General features: G+C 41.4%; 1 protein-coding gene across 2 annotated transcripts in view; it reads left to right on the top strand.

Moving 5' to 3' along the window:
• The first annotated feature begins 1791 nt into the window (after positions 1-1791).
• ARHGAP18 (Rho GTPase activating protein 18) overlaps positions 1792-20948 on the top strand; it is a 109646-nt gene continuing 90489 nt past the window's right edge. For both annotated transcript variants that reach the window (XM_019538021.1, XM_019538020.1), the window contains exon 1: positions 1792-2011. In XM_019538021.1, the coding sequence (XP_019393566.1) occupies positions 1899-2011 (113 nt within the window). In that variant the 5' untranslated portion in view covers positions 1792-1898. The remainder of the gene's footprint in view (positions 2012-20948) is intronic.

Genomic DNA, 20948 nt, shown 5'->3' with positions numbered 1-20948 from the left:
TTTCATTGGAAGAACTTTTGATTTTTTTAAGAAACAAGGTGATTCAAAAGGTATGATAATGCAGAATCCAAGTAATTCGTTAACGGTGCACAGCAACCATAATTCAGATGCAACATAACATTCTGTAAATGTAAGGCATATATGAATCCTAAACACTGAATACATAAGCAAAAAGGGATACATTATGGGTGCTGTGCAAAACATAACCTTGAACTGTCTCCCTTAGACCATGGTCTCACAGCTGACTCTTGCTCTGGTGTGTTCAGCACAAAGCAACTAAAAAGCTGATATGTGTGACTGCTTGAACTCATGGACATAGTAGGGCCACATTACCAGTTCACCTCACCTCCCGGCTCTTGATACTGGGAGACTGAGGACAGGAGGCTGGCCAAGGACATTGGGGCTACTGGCACTCTGCGATTCAGAGCACCACCTTGGCTTACTGATTGTAGTGGGGACAGAGAACCTGCCCTTATTTCTCTCTTCTAGTTACTGTAGTCTTACAATAATATTTTTCTTATTTAAAAAAAACAAACAAAACCAAAATATCTTGTGGATGAAACAGGTAAAGAAGTAACAGGAGAAATTGTCTACAATGAGTCAGAGAGATGGGCTGTGCACAAAAGAAATAGAAGAAAAATGGAAAAATATGTCTTTCTTCTTATCTCTTCCATCTATAGTCTTATTAGGTGATACCTGGAATAACAAGCAAATTTTGCAGACAGGACTGGGATCTATCAATTGAATGTGTCTTTTGATTCTTGAGTGTAATGTTCCATTCATGCTTTTAAAATTAAAGTTTAGTTCGAACACTGCTGTCATTACTTTCTAGTAGTTGTACATTTCATAGAAGCATTTTAAGTGATTCGGAGCCTTTGGGATGCTGCATTCTCACTCTTCTCTCTTCATACTGCATTTGTTATACTACTCAGCTGAATCTAGTCACGAAGTAGGCCCTGATCCTGCAATCAGTTAAGCATATGAGTAACTTTATTTATTTCAATAAAGTGACTAGGACTCTTCATAGCAGTAGCATATGCTCAGTAATGACTGCCCAGCTCTCCAGGCTACAGCAAATTCTGTTTTTGTGTGTTGGAGACTTTGACAAACTTACACACCAAGCTTTTTCCACCAGAAGTGAAAGTGTGTATACAATGGTAACAATGAAATGTGTTATTGTTTGCATGATTAGGGGTTGAGATTATAGGCAGGGATTTTTTAATTTGCCAGTCTGCCCAGTCCCTATCATAATTGTGTTTGCATCCTCATTGTATACACACTTTCACTTCTGGTGGAAAAAGCTTGGTGTGTAAGTTTGTCAAAGTCTCCAACACACAAAAACAGAATTTGCTGTAGCCTGGAGAGCTGGGCAGTCATTACTGAGCATATGCTAGCATATATGTGAGCATATAGCAGCTCTCCAGTGTTGTTTCTGTGCTCTGCTCCGAGTTGAATTCAGCCGGGTATCTTCAGAAAATTCTGATCTTGGTCACCAAGAAGAGAAAGGAAATCCGTAACTCCTGCTGCACAAAACCAACGAGGATAATCGGCTGGAAGCAGGAGCTAGGAGAAAAAAAAACAAAACGACCTTTTTTTCCTGGAAACGAGCACTGTCTATGAATAAACTTGTTTGTACCGAGTAGCTAGATGCATCTGACTCAGCTGCTTAAGCAATTGAACGTGGAAATAGTCAAACACTACATGAAAAGCTCATGCCTCGGAGTCTCATCGGAGATACAGGAAGCATTTCACATAAATAAACTCCTCCCCTGCTTCCCTCCCTCTTTGTTTCCAACCCTGATCTTCAGAGTAGGAGTTGGTTGATACTAATGAGCTGAGTTTCCAGGCGAGGCAGGAACTTCATTAGTATCTTCAGAAATTATGCTACCGCTTGCACCATGAGCTGGCTGTCTGGTTCCCAGAGAGTTGTTTTAACGGCTTACCACCCTAGCGGCACCAATGCGGCGGCGGGGAATCAGGCTAAAGAGGGCGAAGAGGCTTGTCCCGCAAGGTAAGCTGCGGAGCGGGGGGGAAACTTCACCTGGTCGGCTAAAACGAGCAACCTGGAGGCGGTGTGAGCAGGGGGAGAAGCTGCTACACTGCGATTGTGGCGTAGGCACGAAGCTGCCCCAGCGTTGGACAGACCAGATGATCAAAGCTCAGTAAACGTCAGAAATTACCGCCTGTAATTAAATGCCGGGGAGGGGGGCACTGCTGACAGGTGCACTGCCAGCCCTGGCACTAGAGCCCCCCCCCCCATGTTGAAATCTTTCATGGCAAATCTTCTTTCGTACGGCTAACTGGGAGCAACAATTATAAGTCCAGTTTCAGGTTACTTAACCAGTCCCTTGAGGAAAGGGAATGTATGTCTGCAATGTCACCCTCCCATTTGTTAGGAGAGCAAGACTGTTGTTATGTGGTCCAGATTCTGATCAGTCCCAACATGCACAACTCCTAATACACCATCTGTGCATCAAATGACCACAGCGGCCATGCCAAATGAGAGAGCCTTCTCTTGAAGAAGCCCTTGTTTTGTCAGAAAATAAAATCATACTGCATAAAAAGCAGGGTCTGTTGAAGAGCAAAACAGCAAGACTTATTCTGATCTTAGTTTTTGAGCACGACAGCTGCTGTGTTACTTTGGGGAATGGTGGGGGTGGAAGAGTTGGACAGAAGTCACTGTTATAGATTTTTTTTCCTACTTGCCATTACAATAAGTTTTATTTATTTATTTATCTTACCAAAGCTGCTGCTTCCTGAGAAAAGGTAATGTGGTTAATATTAAACTGTTTTACAAGGCAAGAAAGGACTCGTTTTTCATGATCACTGAGGTGCAAATAGCCTTCCTCTTTCTGTGTACTTTGTTCTTTCTTTCCAAACTGTTTTTTTTTCCTTCCCCTAATGACCTCCGTACTTACTTAGCGAACACTTAATGCCCCATCGTATTGTAAATAGTAAATACTGGCTGCTGCCAAGACATCTAGTTGAAAAGGCTTGGGGGCTGAAAATAAATGAATGCCATTATAACTCAATTAGTTCTTCAGTGTGCATTACTTTGCATTGCTCAGAGATACAATGCCTTCAGTGCCTGTATGTGAGAAGAGCTTTGCATGAGCAACTACCACTGGCTGCTTCAGTGGAAGCTACTGCACAATATTTGTCTGGATCAACTCCCGTTTATTAACCATTGTACTGTCCCACGACTCTTACAGGTTATGCTGTTTTGCTCTTTGAAGGATAAAACATTATCTTAATTCATTTTTGCCAATCCCCCCCCCCCATAAAAAAAAAACCCTGATGCACTGCAAAAGGGTTTGATTGACCTGAACGTGGACCTCTGATCACTTCATGAAATGGATTTAGCATGGGGCAGACTTAACTATATTAGCCCCCTTCTCCAGAGGGAGATGAGTTCCCCATCCATAGCTCATTCAGTCCTTAACCATTTCTCTGCAGAGACTGTCATTAAAGGTGGTGATAGGTTTTCATTAGGCAAGGGATTTGCAGAGATATTAACAAATGGGGGTGGGGGGGTTGGGTATGAAATGACTTGTACTTGCATAGTGTGTAGCTGAGTCAGGAGATGAACTGAAAGTCCTTGTCCAGTGTTTTAAAACATGAGGCCATCCATCCCTTTCCTCATTAGTATCAATAGTCCCACTTAGCAAATGAAGTTAAATTAATAGCACATTTATTTAATTTACCACAGCAGTTGCAGTTTTTTGTCTCTTTGTTACCAAATAACAGTTCTTAGGTAGACAAATGGCAAGAAAACCATTTTCACCCTTCCCTTGCTTTGAATATCCATTCTTCATTGATTTTAGGTATTGTTTAAACAGGGGCCTGAGGGACACTGTGGGTTTGATTCACATCAATGGCTGCAAGGGGCCAGTTTCACTTCTAGGATCCTCACCCATGTTCCCAAGTAGAACTAGGGAACATGGAGACCAAGGTATTTGTAGCACAAGAGATTGCCAGGGGAGGAGCATCCCTTCTTGGGATGACGGAAAATTGTTAAACTCATCAGCACGAAGTCAGTAGGGATCCTGAGCCTTCGTGGATGTTTTACACTTGTACACGTCTTCAAAAGACAGGGAGGACAGGAAGAAAAAGCCTGTCTAGGGAAGCCTTCTGAATGCGGGCAAACAATTCTGCTTTGATTTGTTTTCCTCTGCCTGGTGGATTCTTTTTACCTACAGTTATTTGTAACCTGCAGAGGCCCAGGGTTTCTGAGCACAGTATCAAGGCCTTCACTCTGTTTCCCATGGTAACAGAGCTAGCTGAGGAGCAACATTCCCATGTGGTCACTCACTACCTGTAATTGGTAGCTGCTTCTGAATGCTGGTTTCCTCAAGTGGGCAATTTGTAGGAGGAGTTGCCACCTGCAATAATTTGAATGAGGTTAGAAGGATTTCTCATGGAGAGATCCACCTGGGAAGGTAAGAAAGGGGTGGAGAAGGAATGAAATGCAAAGAGAGGTTAATCCCTCAGTCACTTTTTCTTACCTCTTGATTCCCTGATAGAGCCACAGTAGGGATTCAATAGACTGGGGGGAATTCCTGCAAACAGACCTGGCTTTGCAGCCCTGTTTGTGTGAGCTGATAGGAAGGCCCAGCCAAACTGAACTTCTTTCTGCATGTGGAAGAAAAATATAATCTCTGCAGTGCAGTTTGAATATATCTAAGTCACCTTTTCAAAGCATGCATTATGGAAACATCTGAGTAGTTAGAGTTTACATATCATGCAGTATACTTAAACCAAGCAAGCAGAGAGCTCAGTTTAGGAAGCTGCTAATACCCTCAATTTTAGGAACTAAATCTAGAGATAATTAAGATCTAGGTATGGACATGTGGAACAAAAAAAGTATCATTCTGCTTTTTGAAACAACATGGTGTATGAGAACAGCAGCCAGGCAGTGAGCACACACGAGTAATGATCATTCGCATGACAATAATAACCTTTACCTGGGGATCTCGAAGTGCTGTAGATACTAACCTTATTGGTACTATATATATGGGCTTGTCATTTAATGGGTTTCTCTGTTCACTGAGGATTATACATGAAATGCACCCTGACAGATAATATTAGTACAGGATCTGTGAACTGCTAAATGCTGCTTAAGCCCATTTCGTATCTTCCACATGGTGAATAGGCATTATGCTATCTGGCTACATAAAATACACTATTTGATTTCATAAAAGGTATAATGCATAGACTCATGCAGTTACTTGCATATTTTAAATTCATGCATATTGTGTGTAATTAATTAAAAAAATTTCTTCAGCTGCATACTATAAGACATCACTCCACCTCCCTCTCCCTCTCCAACTCCTAAATGAAATAGAGATGGATGACTGGTTCATTAAATAGAACCCTTTACATACCTGGACATGATTTGGCTTAACTTTTGGAAGTCGTGGCTTTGCTATGTGCTGCTTAATTGAGGCCAGATTTTGACACTTACATTTGTTGTTTATTATGGGAGTAACTCCATGTAAATCTCATTCTTTGTGAGAGGTCATTTCTCAAGTTTTGCAGGCAGACAGATGAACTATATGCTAAAGGCCAGGTAAACTCTTTCCAAGTTGCTTTGAGTCAATGTTATCCAAAGAAATTTCAGGCTCCTTTCCAAAAATTCAGTATTTCTGGTAGGAGAGTTGAAATGTCAGTCACCTGCTTGGAAGGCTGTCTGCAGGGAGAAAGCAAAATTGACAAAAGCCTTCAAGGCATGCAGCTGGAAAGTGGAACCAGGATGGGGGGACTCTATCTCCCCTGCAGCCCACTTGCCAGGACACTGAGAAAAGCCTTCCAGTGGGTTCAGGGGGCTGGGAGCCCAAGCTCTTTACCCCGCCCCAGCTTTCTTTCCTAGCCTGGCTCTTGGAGAAGCACACAAGCAACTGGGCTGTGAGGTAGGTTAAATGAGCCTGAACTCTAGGCAGGCAACTGGCAGGCCAAAAAATCTCATTTCAGTTCTCTAGAAATATATATATATATTCACATTTCTTTCCATGAGGACAAGAAATACTCATGCTTGACTTTTTATCCTGATTAGAGACCAGTGTTTTTAAAAACATAATGCTCCTCAACGGAAGGATTTATGTTCTTTGGGTAGCTCTGCTTCTAGTTGCCATCGCTGGTTGTGTAGGAATAGAGGCTAGTAGTGCAGAAAATTCCAACATCAGCACAGCTGTGAAAACTGGGTGCTTCCCTCATGCCCCACAATATACACATACAAGTTCTGTGCCCTAAGAGTTGCAATTTTATTGTGGATGTGAAAGTATTATATGCATTTTGCTCTAATCCTAGTCAAACAACATCAGTCTTTGTAATATGGCACCCACATACTTATTTTAAATACTTATCTTAATATTTTGATCACAATTCAAGATTAGGAAGGTAACATTTAACTCATCTGGAGCCTACAGGATTTGGACTGTCATTCACTGGGAAGCTGTGTAATCACAATCCCAGATATCGGTGATTATACTGTAATAAAACAGCTCTTCTGATAAATAGTCATGATAAAATAATTGACTGTGCTGAAGATGCTGTCACTGTGTTAGTACTTCAAATAGATCCTCAACTTTTGGAGATTACAGAAGTGTAACCTCAATTTTTCTGATGCATCTAAGGAATCTGTTTTCACAATGTGCAGCCCTAGAGCCAATGCATTCTGTACTCCAAAAATAAGACTACTATAGAACTAAGTCGGTTTACTCTCTATGAGCTTAGAGAAGTCTTAGTTTACCAGAGCTAAATTGAAAATCAGCAGGTGGGTGAAGGATTATAAACTGCTTTGCAGTTCCTAGCTGGTCCTTGAAAAGCATGCAAAGTTTTTTAGGTATCTCTTGTAGAAAAGGATTGCATTAGCATGGTCTCAGTATGCAGAACTCTAGAACAGCCTACACTGTGGTTGTTTTAATTTTTGCCAATCTAGAGTATTATTTGGCAGATCTTGTCTGAAAGAAATACTGGATCCTTTTGCACTGCATAGAAATCCAGTGTTTATTCCTGTTTTACTCTCCATTCTGTGTAACCATAACAACTGCTAGAATCTCTTCTCTTTATTATAGTTTAAGAAAAACCTGTGGGTGGTTTCTAACTCTAGTTCAGTTTTGCCTCCAAATCTTGAGAGAGACCAGAGACAGTTGACCCAATGTCAAAGTTTATTTTAATAACTACTTTTTGTCCACGCTTTTTTTTTTTTTCTCCTCCCCAAATCCCTCACCTATCCACTGCATAGGTATGCTATCTGTTGCTTGTGTGTTCTTGTGTGTGTGTCAGAAACTTTGCTTTCTCTTTCTGTGTGTTTCTTCACCTTAGATATTTCACCAGTTTGATCATTTATCATCATTTATAGTATCCCAAGCATGAGAGCACTACTTTGTAGCTCATTCCTCAGGCATTTGCGCACATGTGTTGTATGCTCAAAGTTCAGTTGAACTCATTGGTGTATTCCCCTACTAAAAAAAGATTATACAGATGTAAGTGTTTCAAGGATAAAGGCTGAAATGGAGACTGTATAATAAAGGATGGGGGAGAGCAAATATTTGAAGTGCTGAATACGGGTATGACTGGTTATGGTTGTGCTCTAGGAAAATAAAATGTTTAATTAAAAATTTGATCTTGTATCCTTGAATTAATCCAATTATTTTGCATCTAATTAAAGCATCCAAGCTAACAGGTAGGAATATAATAAAAAACACATCTGTTGTGACCTCCTCTTGGTTTTCTTTCTTCTGGTTTTTTTTTCCTCTTCTCTGTCAATATTGTCCTTTTTTCCTTAACCCTGTACCCCATTTTGTCTGTAGCAACTGAGTTGCCCTCCTGTGTTTCCCTCTGGTGCTGTCTCAAACTTCCTCTCTTTGTTCCTGAGTCGTTTCATGGTTCTTCCTCTTTTTTTGTAGTTACTCACTGTTTATTTGCTGTCACTCAGCCTTCTTGTGCACTCCTGCTATCTGCTGCCTGCCTGAGGTCCCAAAGAAGGAGAAAAAAGCTGTTTGGACTCTGAAGCATTCAGGGTTAGGGTCTTTCTGCCTTCACCAGGACCACTTAAACCTTCCAAGCTCCAAAGGCTGTGGGGATTCTGCATGGCTGGGTCTCTCCCCTGATTCTCTTAGCACCACTGCCCTTCTGCTGACCATATTTATCTTGGAGAAATGAGCAAATGTGAAACTCTTTGGGCTGGCAGCCAGGCCCTTGCTGTTGAATTTCTCACTCTTTCCTATGTTGTTAGACCTTGCAATCCAAGATCTGGAATCTGGGTATACAGGACCTTTAACAACAAAATACATGCGACTACCACTTGGGATTTTGGACTGACTTTATCAGCTGGCAGCACTAGGAAACTCTTCTCTCCTATATGAACAGCTAGAGAGGGGCATAATTCTCTGTTCTGCCAGCACCGTGACATAAAGAGTCTTACTTGCTGTATGGTCTTCCTTTAGAAACAAGTCAGAAGGGAGGAACGTATTGATTCTGAGGCAGACTTGTATTAAGAATAATTTACCTGAAAATAGTGGTTTCAAGCTTGGCCATGAAGGACTGAATACAAGTTGTACATGCAAAATGGAGATTTACTCATTTTCCGAATATCCGTCTTGCACAGTGGTCCAGCATTTACTCACTGTAATCAGAACAATTAATAGCTTAACCAAGGAAATGAAAAAAGATGCAATAGTTGATATGAATCTAGGTCTCCCTCAGGGAAACTTCCTGTCTATCTTGCTCCAATGAGTAGTGACTCCTTCACAGTAGACATCCTTCTCCGCATGCAAGTTAGGTTAAAGTTCAGCATGAGATACTGACCGATGCAGCACTTCGGCGTGAATCCCCAGCACTCTTAGAACCAGAAAATTCAGTGATCGTTCATGGCAACTGACTTCTGCCTGTAGAACCTTCCACACCCTGAGTTCATTCACAGCCCCTTACTCTGCTGCTCATCTCCAGAGCACCTAACCCTTTTCACTTGTCTTTTATTCTCCCATTCTGAGGAATTATCCAGTGTTTTACATGTTCTGGCTTGTCGTAAATTTTTGCCTTGGCAAAACCAAGATTTCTTACACGAGCTGATTGTACATGATCTTGATAGTCTCATGTGTGCTCTGCCTTCAGGAGTTGTACATGCAAGTATTTTTATTGCATTTTGCCTGAACAAAGTCTTGTTTTCTTTGGATTTTCCTGCTTAAGGAAAGCAGGAAAATCCAAAAGTGACTAGACTTTGTCTTATTAGCTGAGCATCTGTTTGATGTTCAGCTAACAGAACATCAGACAGAATATCTAGAGTTTATGGCTTTCAGAAGGCTTTTTATAAGTTGTTCAGTTTAAAGCAACAAGAGGCCTTCACATCTAGTCTGCTCAGTTACATTGCAGGCCCTTCCTCCTTACCCAGTTGTTCTGAGCCCAGTCACTTGGGCTTGAGCCAGGTTGTACCTTCCAGAAAGGCATCTAGTCTTGATTTTTTTTTTTTTTTTTTTTTACGACATCAAGAAATAAAGAGTTCAGCATGACCCTTGTTCCATGGTTAATAGCCCCTGCTATTAAATTTGTGTACTTCATATTTCCAATCAATATTTTTCTGGATTGTTTTAAGCCATTGTTTTTGTTACGTCTTTTTTCTCTCCTAGATTAAAGAGCCTTTTAGTACCCAGTTATGCATACTCTTATCAAGTTACTCCTTGATCTACATTTTGATTAAACTAAACAGATTGAGTTCTTTTAATTTCTCACCGTGGGGCATTTTCTCCCTTTTGAATACTTTTTTTGCGGTGCTTTTCTATCCTATCTCTGATTTAATTTTTTCTCCAACATCCTTTTAAAAAATGTGAATAGCCGAAAGTGTATAGCCCGTTTTGGCACCAGGTCACACTGGAATTTGTGGCACATGGCTGTAATTATTAGCTACAATGACCAAAACAGGCTGGTAACCAATTAATGTCATTTCTCCTTTTATTGGTGCTGATCTGATAGCCAGCCGATGTATCAGTGCACCTCTGACTGCAACAGACTGGCAATCTGGCTCTGGACTGTTGTCCTGGCTGCTACAGTTCCTGGGATCAGAGGCATAGCAATTATGCTGGCCACTGGAGAGAGGGGAGGAAAGGGGAAGAGGAGCAGGGTCTTGCCTACACCTGTCCTAACTTGTGCAGCAGCTACTACTGCTACAGCTGCTGCAGTAGTCATATGGGATTGGGCTGTAGCCACTTTGCTTCCACCCATGGGAGCAGGGCTGTGCCTCCCACTATGCCAGACAGCCAAAGGCTGTGTTTACCATGGCAAAGACTACTGGAGGGAGGGAGCCATTCTGGTGCCCTCTGTAAGTCAGTCCCCAGGGTTGATGTACTCCCCCTCCTTCCTTTCCCCCCAGTTAGGCTACTGCATGGGGAACCTTACATGGTGAGGGTGGTCCCTGCAAGCAGCAGCGTACATTACTTTTCCTTAATGTTAGTAAAGATATACTGTATGTCAGAAATAGTAGTCTATGTGAGGTATTACAGACAAGGTATAATGGTTGAAAACTAGCTAAACAGCGTAGGTAATTGAACTTCAGGGATCCCTTGGCAGCTTGGAGCCAAACAAAGTTTCAGAATGTTATGAGACATAGATATCGATACATTACGTGAAATGGAAATAACTTGAAGAGGAGAGCATTTAAATTTGAAGCCCCTGTCTTAGAATGCACCTGAATGGCATTTCCAGTCACCTAGTATTGCACTTAGTAAACATTTGCAAAACTTAAAACAGTATTATTGTTGCAATTTGTTTCTCTCTTTGTATCTTGGTTTGATAAAATGAGCTGTTACTGGAGTAGTGGGAGCTGCAAACTGTAAGGCTTTCAAAAGGCTATTTTTAGGTGCTCCAGGAGCATTTGTAACTTGAGCACCTTCTCTATAATTAATGTTTTTCGTAGAGTTACTAAATATGTATGTTTCTCTTTTTCCTCTATGAATTGGGATACTACAGCTAAACTAAGCCCATAATTACAGAAACTGGTGCAGAGGTCTAGTTGTGAATGGTGTTGTGGATTCCTCTTTTATACATGGTTCATTGACTGTCAGTCTAGACTCCTCTGCTAATGAACTTGTTTTGAACAGAACAACAGGGTATGTCAAAAGTTTGCTGCTAATGAACCCATCTCTATCTAGGAATCCTGAACTGTCATGTCTAGACAGTGAATTTAAATTTCATCTGGCAAAACTACAAGTGGAATTGAATATTTTATAAGAATCTAGATGCAGAACAAACAAAATCTAGTTCTTCTATAAAGCACAGATTTAAACCACCACTTCCCAGTGTGTAGTTTTTGGTTGGGTGACTAGGTGTCCAGAGATTCTGTTCAATATCCACTACTACTGAAGGGGGGAATGCAATGCAGAGAAAGAAGCTCCTTGGCCTCTTATCCATCCATCCACAAAATCTTCAACAGAATGGCTTCCTTGTAATCTAGTGGTTTTCAACCTTTTTTGACTCGAGGCACCCCTTGGGAAATGCCAGGTCTTAGTTTTCATTTGCTTTTTGGAATAGAGAAAAACAACAGGGCATGTTTTTCTGTTGCAAAGAATCAGGAAAACCAAAACAGGTCAGCCATGTTTCAATGCTAATGATGCCTATTTGCTTCCTATTTGTTTTACACATCCAGCAGTACTAACATTGGGTGACACCCCACAGCACCCTTTGAAGGATGTTGTGGCACCCAGAAGGCTCTAACACCCTGGTTGAGAATCGCTGATGTAACATACTGGGAAAACAATGTTACTAGGCCAGCTGTCTTCATCACAGTTTCCTGGTGCTTAACCAGGATCTCAGCCTGCACATTGATGAAATGAGCGTGGCAAATAGTCCCAGCAGGTGGCCAAAAACACAATTAAGGCATGGGTTTGTGACCTAGAAGACCTGTGTTTGGTTACTGGCTTTTAAATGTTCAGACACAATCTATGCATTTTTAGCTGCTTATATGATAAAATGGAAATAACATTTTCACTTACCCATTGTTTAGATGGCAGACACAAGTCTTTTACAGCTATTTTGTACAGCTTCTAGAGCACTGGTGCCCTGAGGCTGGAGGCTCTACCTTAATGCAAATGTTAAATTATAAAGTTACAGTTTCTCTCTTGAAGTCTATATTCAGCTTTGTTCTTAGTCACCGATTTGAGAGAGAATCGTGTTTGTTTACAGTTTTGTTTAACATATTACATAAAATGCATGTTGTTCTGTTCAAATAATATTGAATTGTACAACTGAACCTTGACCTCTGGAGTGGGGCTTGTAGAAATATGGATTTCATGGGAAATTAAATGTAAAAAAATATATATATTTTGACTACAGAAAAAATCTCACCTTTTGGACTTCCTATGACATGTGGCTTGCATTGCCAAACAGCTGTGGAACAATGTCAGTTGCTTTCCATTGCTGCATTTTCACAAAAGATTCAAGATTGACCACTCTCTTGATGCTGTGTGAGGAATACACAATGCTGCATTAGTCTACAATAAAATTTTTACCTCTGGTCTCTTCAATAGCCATTGTAGATCCATATGTTTTGGGGGTTGGAGAACAGCCACTGAGGTGATGCATAATTTTGTTCAGAAGTAGTTCATACATAAAGCATTATCCTTCTAATGCTGCTATCTATCTATCTACTGATATAATCATATATTTATGGTTGCAGCGTTATATATTACTGTCTGTCCTTAGCTTCAAATTATAGGAGAGTAAATTCTAATTTTCTGCCTAACTTGAGTGATAGGTCAAAACTTCTGCAGCCTACCATCATTCAGATCTTTCTCTTGTTCCCAAGTGTTTAAAAAAACATGTGACCCTTACCTTGGCTGTTGCCAGACATGGCCCGTGCTCTCAACTTTAAAAACAGGGGTAAGACATAAAAACTCTGCAGGGAATTTTGTGGTCACTGTTTATATAGCAGTTAGTAAATGCCTTTTTTTATTTAAGTCCTATCATTCTTGTTTGGCTAAAAACCATCTCTATGTAATTGCCAGGACAATGGGGAAACAAGCAGCAAAGCTCTGATAGCAGCCCTTTTTTTCCAGAGCTCTCTTATTAGGGAACACATTATAGTTAACAGTAAGGAAGTGCTTTATGGGAAGTGCTCAGCTCTTAACAAAAGCTATTAATATTGGATACTCTACTTCAGGGACTTGATGTTGCATTGCTGAAGTAAATGGGAGCTTGTGTCATTGACTTAGGGGCTCCTGGATCAAGCACTTACTGTACAGAAAATGCTGGGGTGCAGATGCCATGTAGAATCATTCAATAAAGCCCAACATGTATTTCTCACCCATGAACAAGAAATTAGAAGCTTTACTAATATGCTAGGGGCCTAGGGCTGTATTATTCAGTTTAAGATTGAAGCAAAGACAAGTATATATTTATTGGAATATGCAGTAATTTGCTAGGTCATACAACAGTGGTGCTTTCCTTTTTATTTGCAGTGGGCCACATGGGCAGTGTCCAGTCTGTCCATGGGCCAGATTCGGCCTGTGGTCTTGATACAGTGCCCGGGTCAGGCCCAGCGGGCACCATCCAATGACATGGAGAGCGGGTAGGTAGGTGGGGCAGCCCAGCCCATACCTAGCACTGGGTTTGCACTGGGGGATTTCCTTCACTGTTGCTGTTAACAACATGGCCCTTATTACGAAGTCATTATTATTAGCAGGAAACACACCTGAGCTAATAATAGGGAATGTTTTACATAGTCTAACCTGTTTGTGCTGGGATTGTGGATGAGTATGTAGGGAAAGCTGGCTTCAAATATATAGTTATAGGAATACTTCAAGGTTGGTATGCTCACAGGATATCTCCCCAGTGCACTACAATTTTGCATGTTAGAAAGAAGCAGATATTTGAGAGGGAGATTATAATATGCATTGTGTGTAATGTAAGTTTGCTTTCCAAAAAAAAAAAAGGGAGTGGTTGTAGGGCCCTGGCAGGTGGCTGTCCTGGACCAGGAAGCTGCCCACTGCCAGATCCTGCTAGTCGGCTGACCTAATTTATGACATTTCAAGGGACAATTACTGCATGAAATGGAGCTGTAGTTTTGGACCACACCATGGGGAAATGATATTGTGATGTAAACCTGGGGTGATCAGCAGTGGTACTGGATCATTTAGATTCAGGACAGATTCCTGAAGTTGTGTCCCAGATTCACCCCAGCTTTGCAGCACAGAAATACCAAAATGAAAAAATGAAAAGCAATAGTCACATGGAAGCTTGCACCCCTAAATTACCATTGGTCAGTAGACAATCAGCTTGGCATTTGAAAGGTCAGTGATAAATGAGGTGGGAAAGAATTATAGTTTGTGAACTAGCACAATACACAGCTCTGTAAAAGCACCCCTAGCTGCTGGAACACAGGTGGGGAGTGCATCATCATTTTGTGATTCTTGTCTACTTAGCCTCTGAATGCATAAGCCATTGTTCATTTGTCCAGTCTTATGCTTGCCTTGGTGCTGGCTGTCAGCAGCTTACTGATGACATTGTTGGCTAGCTAGAAAAAGTCCATGATGCTTCTTCATTTAGAAATACAGGATTTTTTTGACCAATGAAAGTTTGGACAGTAGTGTGTGGTTGTGGAAAGTTTTAAAAGCTCAATTTGGCAGCAATACACACACATGTTATTCTTAATGAAAAGGTAATTATTGCATAAAGGTTCTTTTGCAGTATGCATGAGTTGTTTGCCTTTAATAGACTTTTATCATATAATATAACATGGAAGCCTTTTGGCTATTGAACTACTTTTTAGCACTCCTGGCAGCGCTGCAATGCCAAAACACAGAAAGATGGAACAAATTTGAAAGCTAGTTATCTTTTATTTAAAACACTATATCAGTATCTTACAACATTGTCACGGAGGCATCAAGTCAATGATATACTGTGAAGTGTTTTAAATATTGGTTAGAATTCATGCCTTTTTTTTAAAAAAATACCTTAGTTTGGAGTGAACTTTACACTATAAAGATTGCTACAGTCTGATGACATCACAGTATTTAATAAATGTGAAATATAATGAAAACTGTTTGTTTATGTAATTTTCTAGAAGAAATACAGTCCAGTATATTCCCTACATCAGAGAAAGCAGTGGCTGGGGTGGGGGGGGGTTGTCTTGTCCTCTGCCTTCCATCACTTCTGTCCTTTGCAGCCTCCCTGCTCTCCCCACCCCTAGCTCACCACAGCCTCTGAACCTTCCCCTCCCACCACTCTCTTATTGTCAGAATCGTCTTGGGCTCTGTTTCCTCCTGAAGCGCAGCATGTTCCAATGGGGTGGATAAAGATTCATTGAGGTCTGGGGTCCCTCCCCATGGCTCAGGGTCCCCATAACCTACACCTTGCCCCTGCAGCCACAGGCTCTGTCCCTGGTTGGAGCAGCAGCTGGACTGGAATGCACTGCCCCCCCAGACCCAGGGCAGGAGCTGTAGCCACCCCTGCCCATAGGTCTGCCAGGGATGTGGAGCTGCTGCCCACCAGGTGCATGTGGCACAGACCGAGCTCTGGAGGGGCCCTTGTCCTGCTGCAGCTCGGTCTGGCAAACAGCACCTGGCAGCCATGGCCGACCATGTCAAGCATGTCTGGCTGCCCGGTTTTCTCTGCACTGAGGTAGGGGCCCCTGGGTCCAGGCCCAGCTAGTCTGTGCATTAATCCACTTATGGCAGCCCCTGCTGACCCTACAGCAATGTTGGTGACACTGATCAGCCAGTCAGGGGATAGACTTTCCATGTACTGCACGCCCAGGAGGGAATCCAGCCTGAGCCAGAGTCTGACAGTAAGTGGGGTGGGGTGGGGGGGGATGCAGAAGCTGCAGAGGGCAGACCAAGAAGCTGCTGTGGATTGGACCCTGGCCCCAACCTGTGCTCAAGGCCAGAGTTGGAGCCGGAGCAGCTGCTCTCCCTGCTTTGTATGTGAATCTAAAACAAGGGACTCTTTGCCCGCACCATGCTGATGGGGGAGTGAGGGGAACTTCATCTTAGTTTCAAGTAAATATGGTAGCTGAATAAGCCAAAAGAAAGGAAGTATTCTTTATGCTTGTTCACAGTGGTTGCTTCTGTCAAAGCTGGGTTAGTACATCAGTAAAATATGGTTCTAAGTGCTCAGACCAGTGGTTTTCAACCTTTCTAGATTCAAGGCATTCCTCAGTAGACTTGAGGCACTTCTTGGAAAATGCCACCTCTTAGTTTTCAACTCTTTTTTGATTACAGGAGAATTTAATAGAGCAAAGTTGCAAAGAACTCAGACCACAACAGGGTAGAATGTTTCAGCACTAATGATTCCTGTTTGAAAACTCTGGATTTATTTTGTGAATCATGTTTGCATACATAACAGTACTAATATTTGCACGGCATCCTTGAAAGCATTTCAAAGTACTTCCGGGTACCATGGCTTAGCCACTGACCTCCATTAGTTCAAAGGTTGGACTGTAAAACCACAGCAGCAAGCATATCACTTACTTTTTTTATACTGTATTTATTATGTTTAAATAATGTCAGGCCTTCTGGATTGTCACAGTGTCAGATGGGTATGTTATATGATTTTTAAAGACGCAATGTAATTTCTGACAAATACAGTTTAAATTAAATTTATTATCCACCCTGACAGAAACAACAGCTTCAGCTTTATTTCTTTGTACGGTATGTGTCGGAAAGGTGGAAGAACTGAATAAGATGCATTTCAGGGAGGGTGCTGTGGTGCAGTTGCACCCATTTTTTTGATTCCCGGGCTACCCAAAGTTTAAGGCAAACTACTTGGCAGTGGTAGCAGCCACTCTTAGACATTAGTGAGGCAGTCATTTGACTTCGCAACATATTCTAATCTACCTGATTCCTTCTGAACTCTTTATTTCACAGGTATTAGCAACCCTCTGTTCTTTTAAAGCAGTTTTTCTCAACCTTTTTTGTACTGTGACCCATTTGTAAACATCAGTGGCTAGTCCCAACCCTGGCCCCAGCCCCTTCATGTGTGGGGTGGGGGGGAGCATGGGGATGTTCCAAGCAGCCTCTTGCAGGCTTGAACTCTTCCAGCCTGCAAGGGAAAAGCTACAGTTTCCTGCATTTTTCTCCTTTTAAAGTTTGTTCACATCCCTTCTGAGATATTCTTGCAACCCACAGGTTAAGAAACGTTTTAAAGGCCTTGATGTTCCACTAATCAAGCTTTCTTCTGCAATTCTGAAATCCGTTAGCTGCTCTTATTAATGCAGCTCCTAAGCACAGCTGCTGACTTTTTAACTTAACTAAAAACATTCGCTCAGGTGTGGAAATAACTTTCACAGAAGCATTGGAAGCCCTATCAAGATGCCCAAGAGTTTGTTTTATAAATGTGAAAGAGATGTACAATTAATTCTAATGACAGGACCTAAGAAACAACATGTGATTTTATTTTTGCCTACTTTGGTATGACAGCAAACTTAATGTACATTCCAATAGTTACCTTTGTTCTTGTTTTGAACTTAAACCTATTAATATAGCCCCTAGCATATTAGTAAAGCTTCTAGTTCCTTTTTCCTTGGAGAAAAATGTTGTTATCTGTGAGGATGCACTGTACCATCTGCCTTCCCTTTTTGAAACCCTACATCTGCCTGTGTGCATGTCTTGCAGGACATACAGCTGGAAGACCTACTTAAGCAATTATCCAGTGTGAAAGCTGCAGCTAGAGCTTAGAATCCTGTAATGAAGGCTGTGGGGTGGATTGCAAAATGTGATTCAGAGCAAGCATCAATGTTTTCTGTTATACCAGAGCCTTTCAAACAGTGCTACAATCCAAAGTGTTCTCAGTTAGAATGGTATAGATTTATGTTAATGTCGCTTGCAAGCATGTTACGTGAATATGATTAGTCCCCGAATCCCTCCAAGACAGTGGTGTTAAACAGGCACTAGTGTCAGGGAAATGGCATTGTTCTTACTGAAGAACAGTGCAGAGAGGGTACCCTCCCTGAGACTGGGAGTTTCCTTTTCTGTGGACCCTCTTTTCCCTTAGCAAATTTTTAAAAAGTTTTTCTTAATAGATATTTTATGAAGGCTCTTCAGTTAGCTGCCTGACTATTCAGTAAGTTTAGATCCCCTTCCCAGTTTTTTCTCCCATGGATATTTCTATGGGAGAACAAAGCTTGACCTTATGTTCTTTAAGTGCTTCAGTCTGAGAGGGTGCTTCATCAAGTAAATAGCTTGAAGTGCTAGGACATACTATGTGTTTGAAACAGAAAAATCAAAGCCTGAGTGTAGCAATTATTAACACTTTTTTTCTTGCTTGTTATTCGCAACATGCCTTGCATATAAGGATAGAGATAATTGCAATACATGTACATATATTACGTGCTTTATCATGTAAAATTCATAACTCTCCTAATCCTCCTGCCTGTCGCAGAGTTATTTCATGATGGGCCAATTCCATAATTCAGCACACTGAGGTTGAAGTTCAGTCTGTTGGCATTGCTGCTCTAGGTCAGCGTGGCTTTGATGCAAGTAACTTTGCATCAAGATTATTATTATATTTTTTCTCAGCTCTTTGACTTCCTGTAGGGGTCAAAATTTGACCTTGTTTCTGAAGGAAGCTCTGTACTTCCATTGTTTTAAAATATCAGGCTTTGCAAAATCCTCAGCCCATTGAAGTTGATGGGAATTTGTTTAGGGCATGGGTGTCGAATACATGGTCACAGGCTGGTTCCAGCTGTGGAGCCCTATGATTAGGCCTGACAGAAGTTAAAAAAAATTGTTTTGTTGGGGTTTTTTTTTTTCATAATCTTGATGGATAACACTGTTTTTTGGGTTTTGTTTTTTTTAAGCATTCATTTCAGTGTCTATAGTTTGTTTTGTTTGTTTGTTTGTTTGTTTTAGGATTGCATGAAATTAGGGGTGTAGGTCCTTCTCCAGCTCAGATATGAGGGAAATTGTTGTGCTGTCAGCATGCCCATGCACACGTCGCCCAGCCCAGTCTATTCCGCAGGAGCCTCCCTGGGCACTGTGGCAGCAGCCTCTTCTTATGTTCTCTTCATATAAATTTTGATTATTAACACTGCAAATGTTTCTTTGTTGGTCTGTGAGTATAAGGTGCAATCATTATTAATTAATGTTTACTGATTAAAAAATCTAATCCTACCAAGCCACCTATGATTTTTCCCCTGGGTCTTGGACTGACCCTGCACATGGCCCATCCAGCTGTGCAGCATGTTCTAGTTCTGCTCTGGGACTCACTCTGCACGTGGCATAGGGCAGAGCCTGCATGCATTACCACTCTGGCCTGGCCCTATGTGCTGGCTACAATGTGTGGTCCTGATGTGGCCACAGACTGACTCAACAATCCTCATCTGGTCTGCAGGGCTAGATGAACTTGATAACCATGGTTTATGGATTTCAGTAGGGTTAAGATTTCATCCCCTTGTAATTATTTAGATCTTCTTGCAGATATTTTATTTCTAACTTGACAAATGCCTGCTTACTGCTTCCCTCTCATGATAAGTTTCTTTTTCATAGAATCACGGAAAAGTAGGGTTGGAAGGGACCTTCAGGTGTCATCTAATTCAGCCTCCCGCCAAAGGCAGGGTCACCCCTATCTAAACTGTCCTGTACAAACCTATTGCCCAACCGGTTAGTAACAAAATATAATCACCCTTGGCACAACCATAAAGCGTAACACCATAACCTGCTGCAAATAAGGCAGGGGGACATGGTGACTGACCAATATCCCAGAGGGTTGCTAAAATGTATTCAAGAGATCCAAGGAAGAGGGCCATGCCTTCCACTAGAAGGCAAAACCCTGCATAGTCTGCACTAGTCTCGCTATGGAATAGAATTAGTTTCTGACCTTGAATATGGTGATTTGGTCTGATCCTGAGCAGAGGGAGCGCTTTCAATAAAAGCTATTAATACTTTCCTCTCCTTTTTCACTTTACATTCTATTATATTCAGACTTCCTAAGTAGGAATCTGGGGGAGCTGAGGGAAGTCATGTTGTTAAAATATGAAAGAACTGATATTAAAATAAGAGATCTTTGCAGTTTGACTTTTTAAACATTCAGAACAATCTGAGGCTAGTCAGTAAGATGCTGATTTTAAAGTAAAGCCCCTAAAACTGTAAATGTTTCAAGTAGGGCCCAACAAAAGGTTCTGTACCCAATAAAATTACACATTCTCTGGAAAAAATTATATGTCTTTTAAGAAACCTGAATATTTTAGTAAAGAGTTGACAGAAGTATCCAATTCAGGTATACAGTTGCTTCACTCATCCCAATAAATTTGTTTCCCATTAAAATGTATTTTTTTCTAAATCTTAGAGAGATTCAAATTTCAAAACAAATTATTAAGAGATTATAACTCATTTCCTATTGAAGTGAATAATTTTTAATATAATAGACATGTCCAAATAAGACATTTACTGTGCAGTTGACTAATTAGCTGCATAGTAAATACCTTGGCATCTACATGTGTATCCCTGTAAGGCTGAAGTAAACTAGTTTTTAAAACTGCAGCAGCACATGTTTAGATGCTGGATGGTCTGGCTGGGGCATGAGGGTACTTCAGCCATCCCCTCCCCTCCCCCCCCCCCTTGCCCAGCACAGTGAGCCTAGGGGGGGAGCAGCCCTGGGCTGGCAGGCTGACTCCTGGGACCTCCTGCCAGCCTGGCCTGCCCTGCCACAACTTGAGTTGCTGTGATCCTGGGGGCATGTGCAAATGAGCTCCTGGCAGCAATAAGCCCCAAAGCGATAAGGTGTGGAGTTTATTGCTGTGCATTAACAGGCATGTGTAAATGTACCCACTATGCCACTAACATATGCTAAGGGTAATTAGCCTTTTTAACTTATATTTGAAAATAATTGACCACCTATAATATTGAATTGCCAAGCACATGTGTTACAAATAACATCCCTTTATTTTATTAATGAGGAATATGCGCCTCCCATTTGGAGCAAAAAATCTATAAAGAATATGTGGATATATGCAAAGAATACAT

Source organism: Crocodylus porosus, unplaced genomic scaffold, assembly GCF_001723895.1.
Source record: "Crocodylus porosus isolate Cpor-Errol unplaced genomic scaffold, CroPor_comp1, whole genome shotgun sequence".
Taxonomy (NCBI): Eukaryota; Metazoa; Chordata; order Crocodylia; family Crocodylidae; genus Crocodylus; species Crocodylus porosus.
The sequence above is the reverse complement of the archived record's forward strand: the minus strand, read 5'-3'. Positions and strand labels throughout refer to the sequence as shown.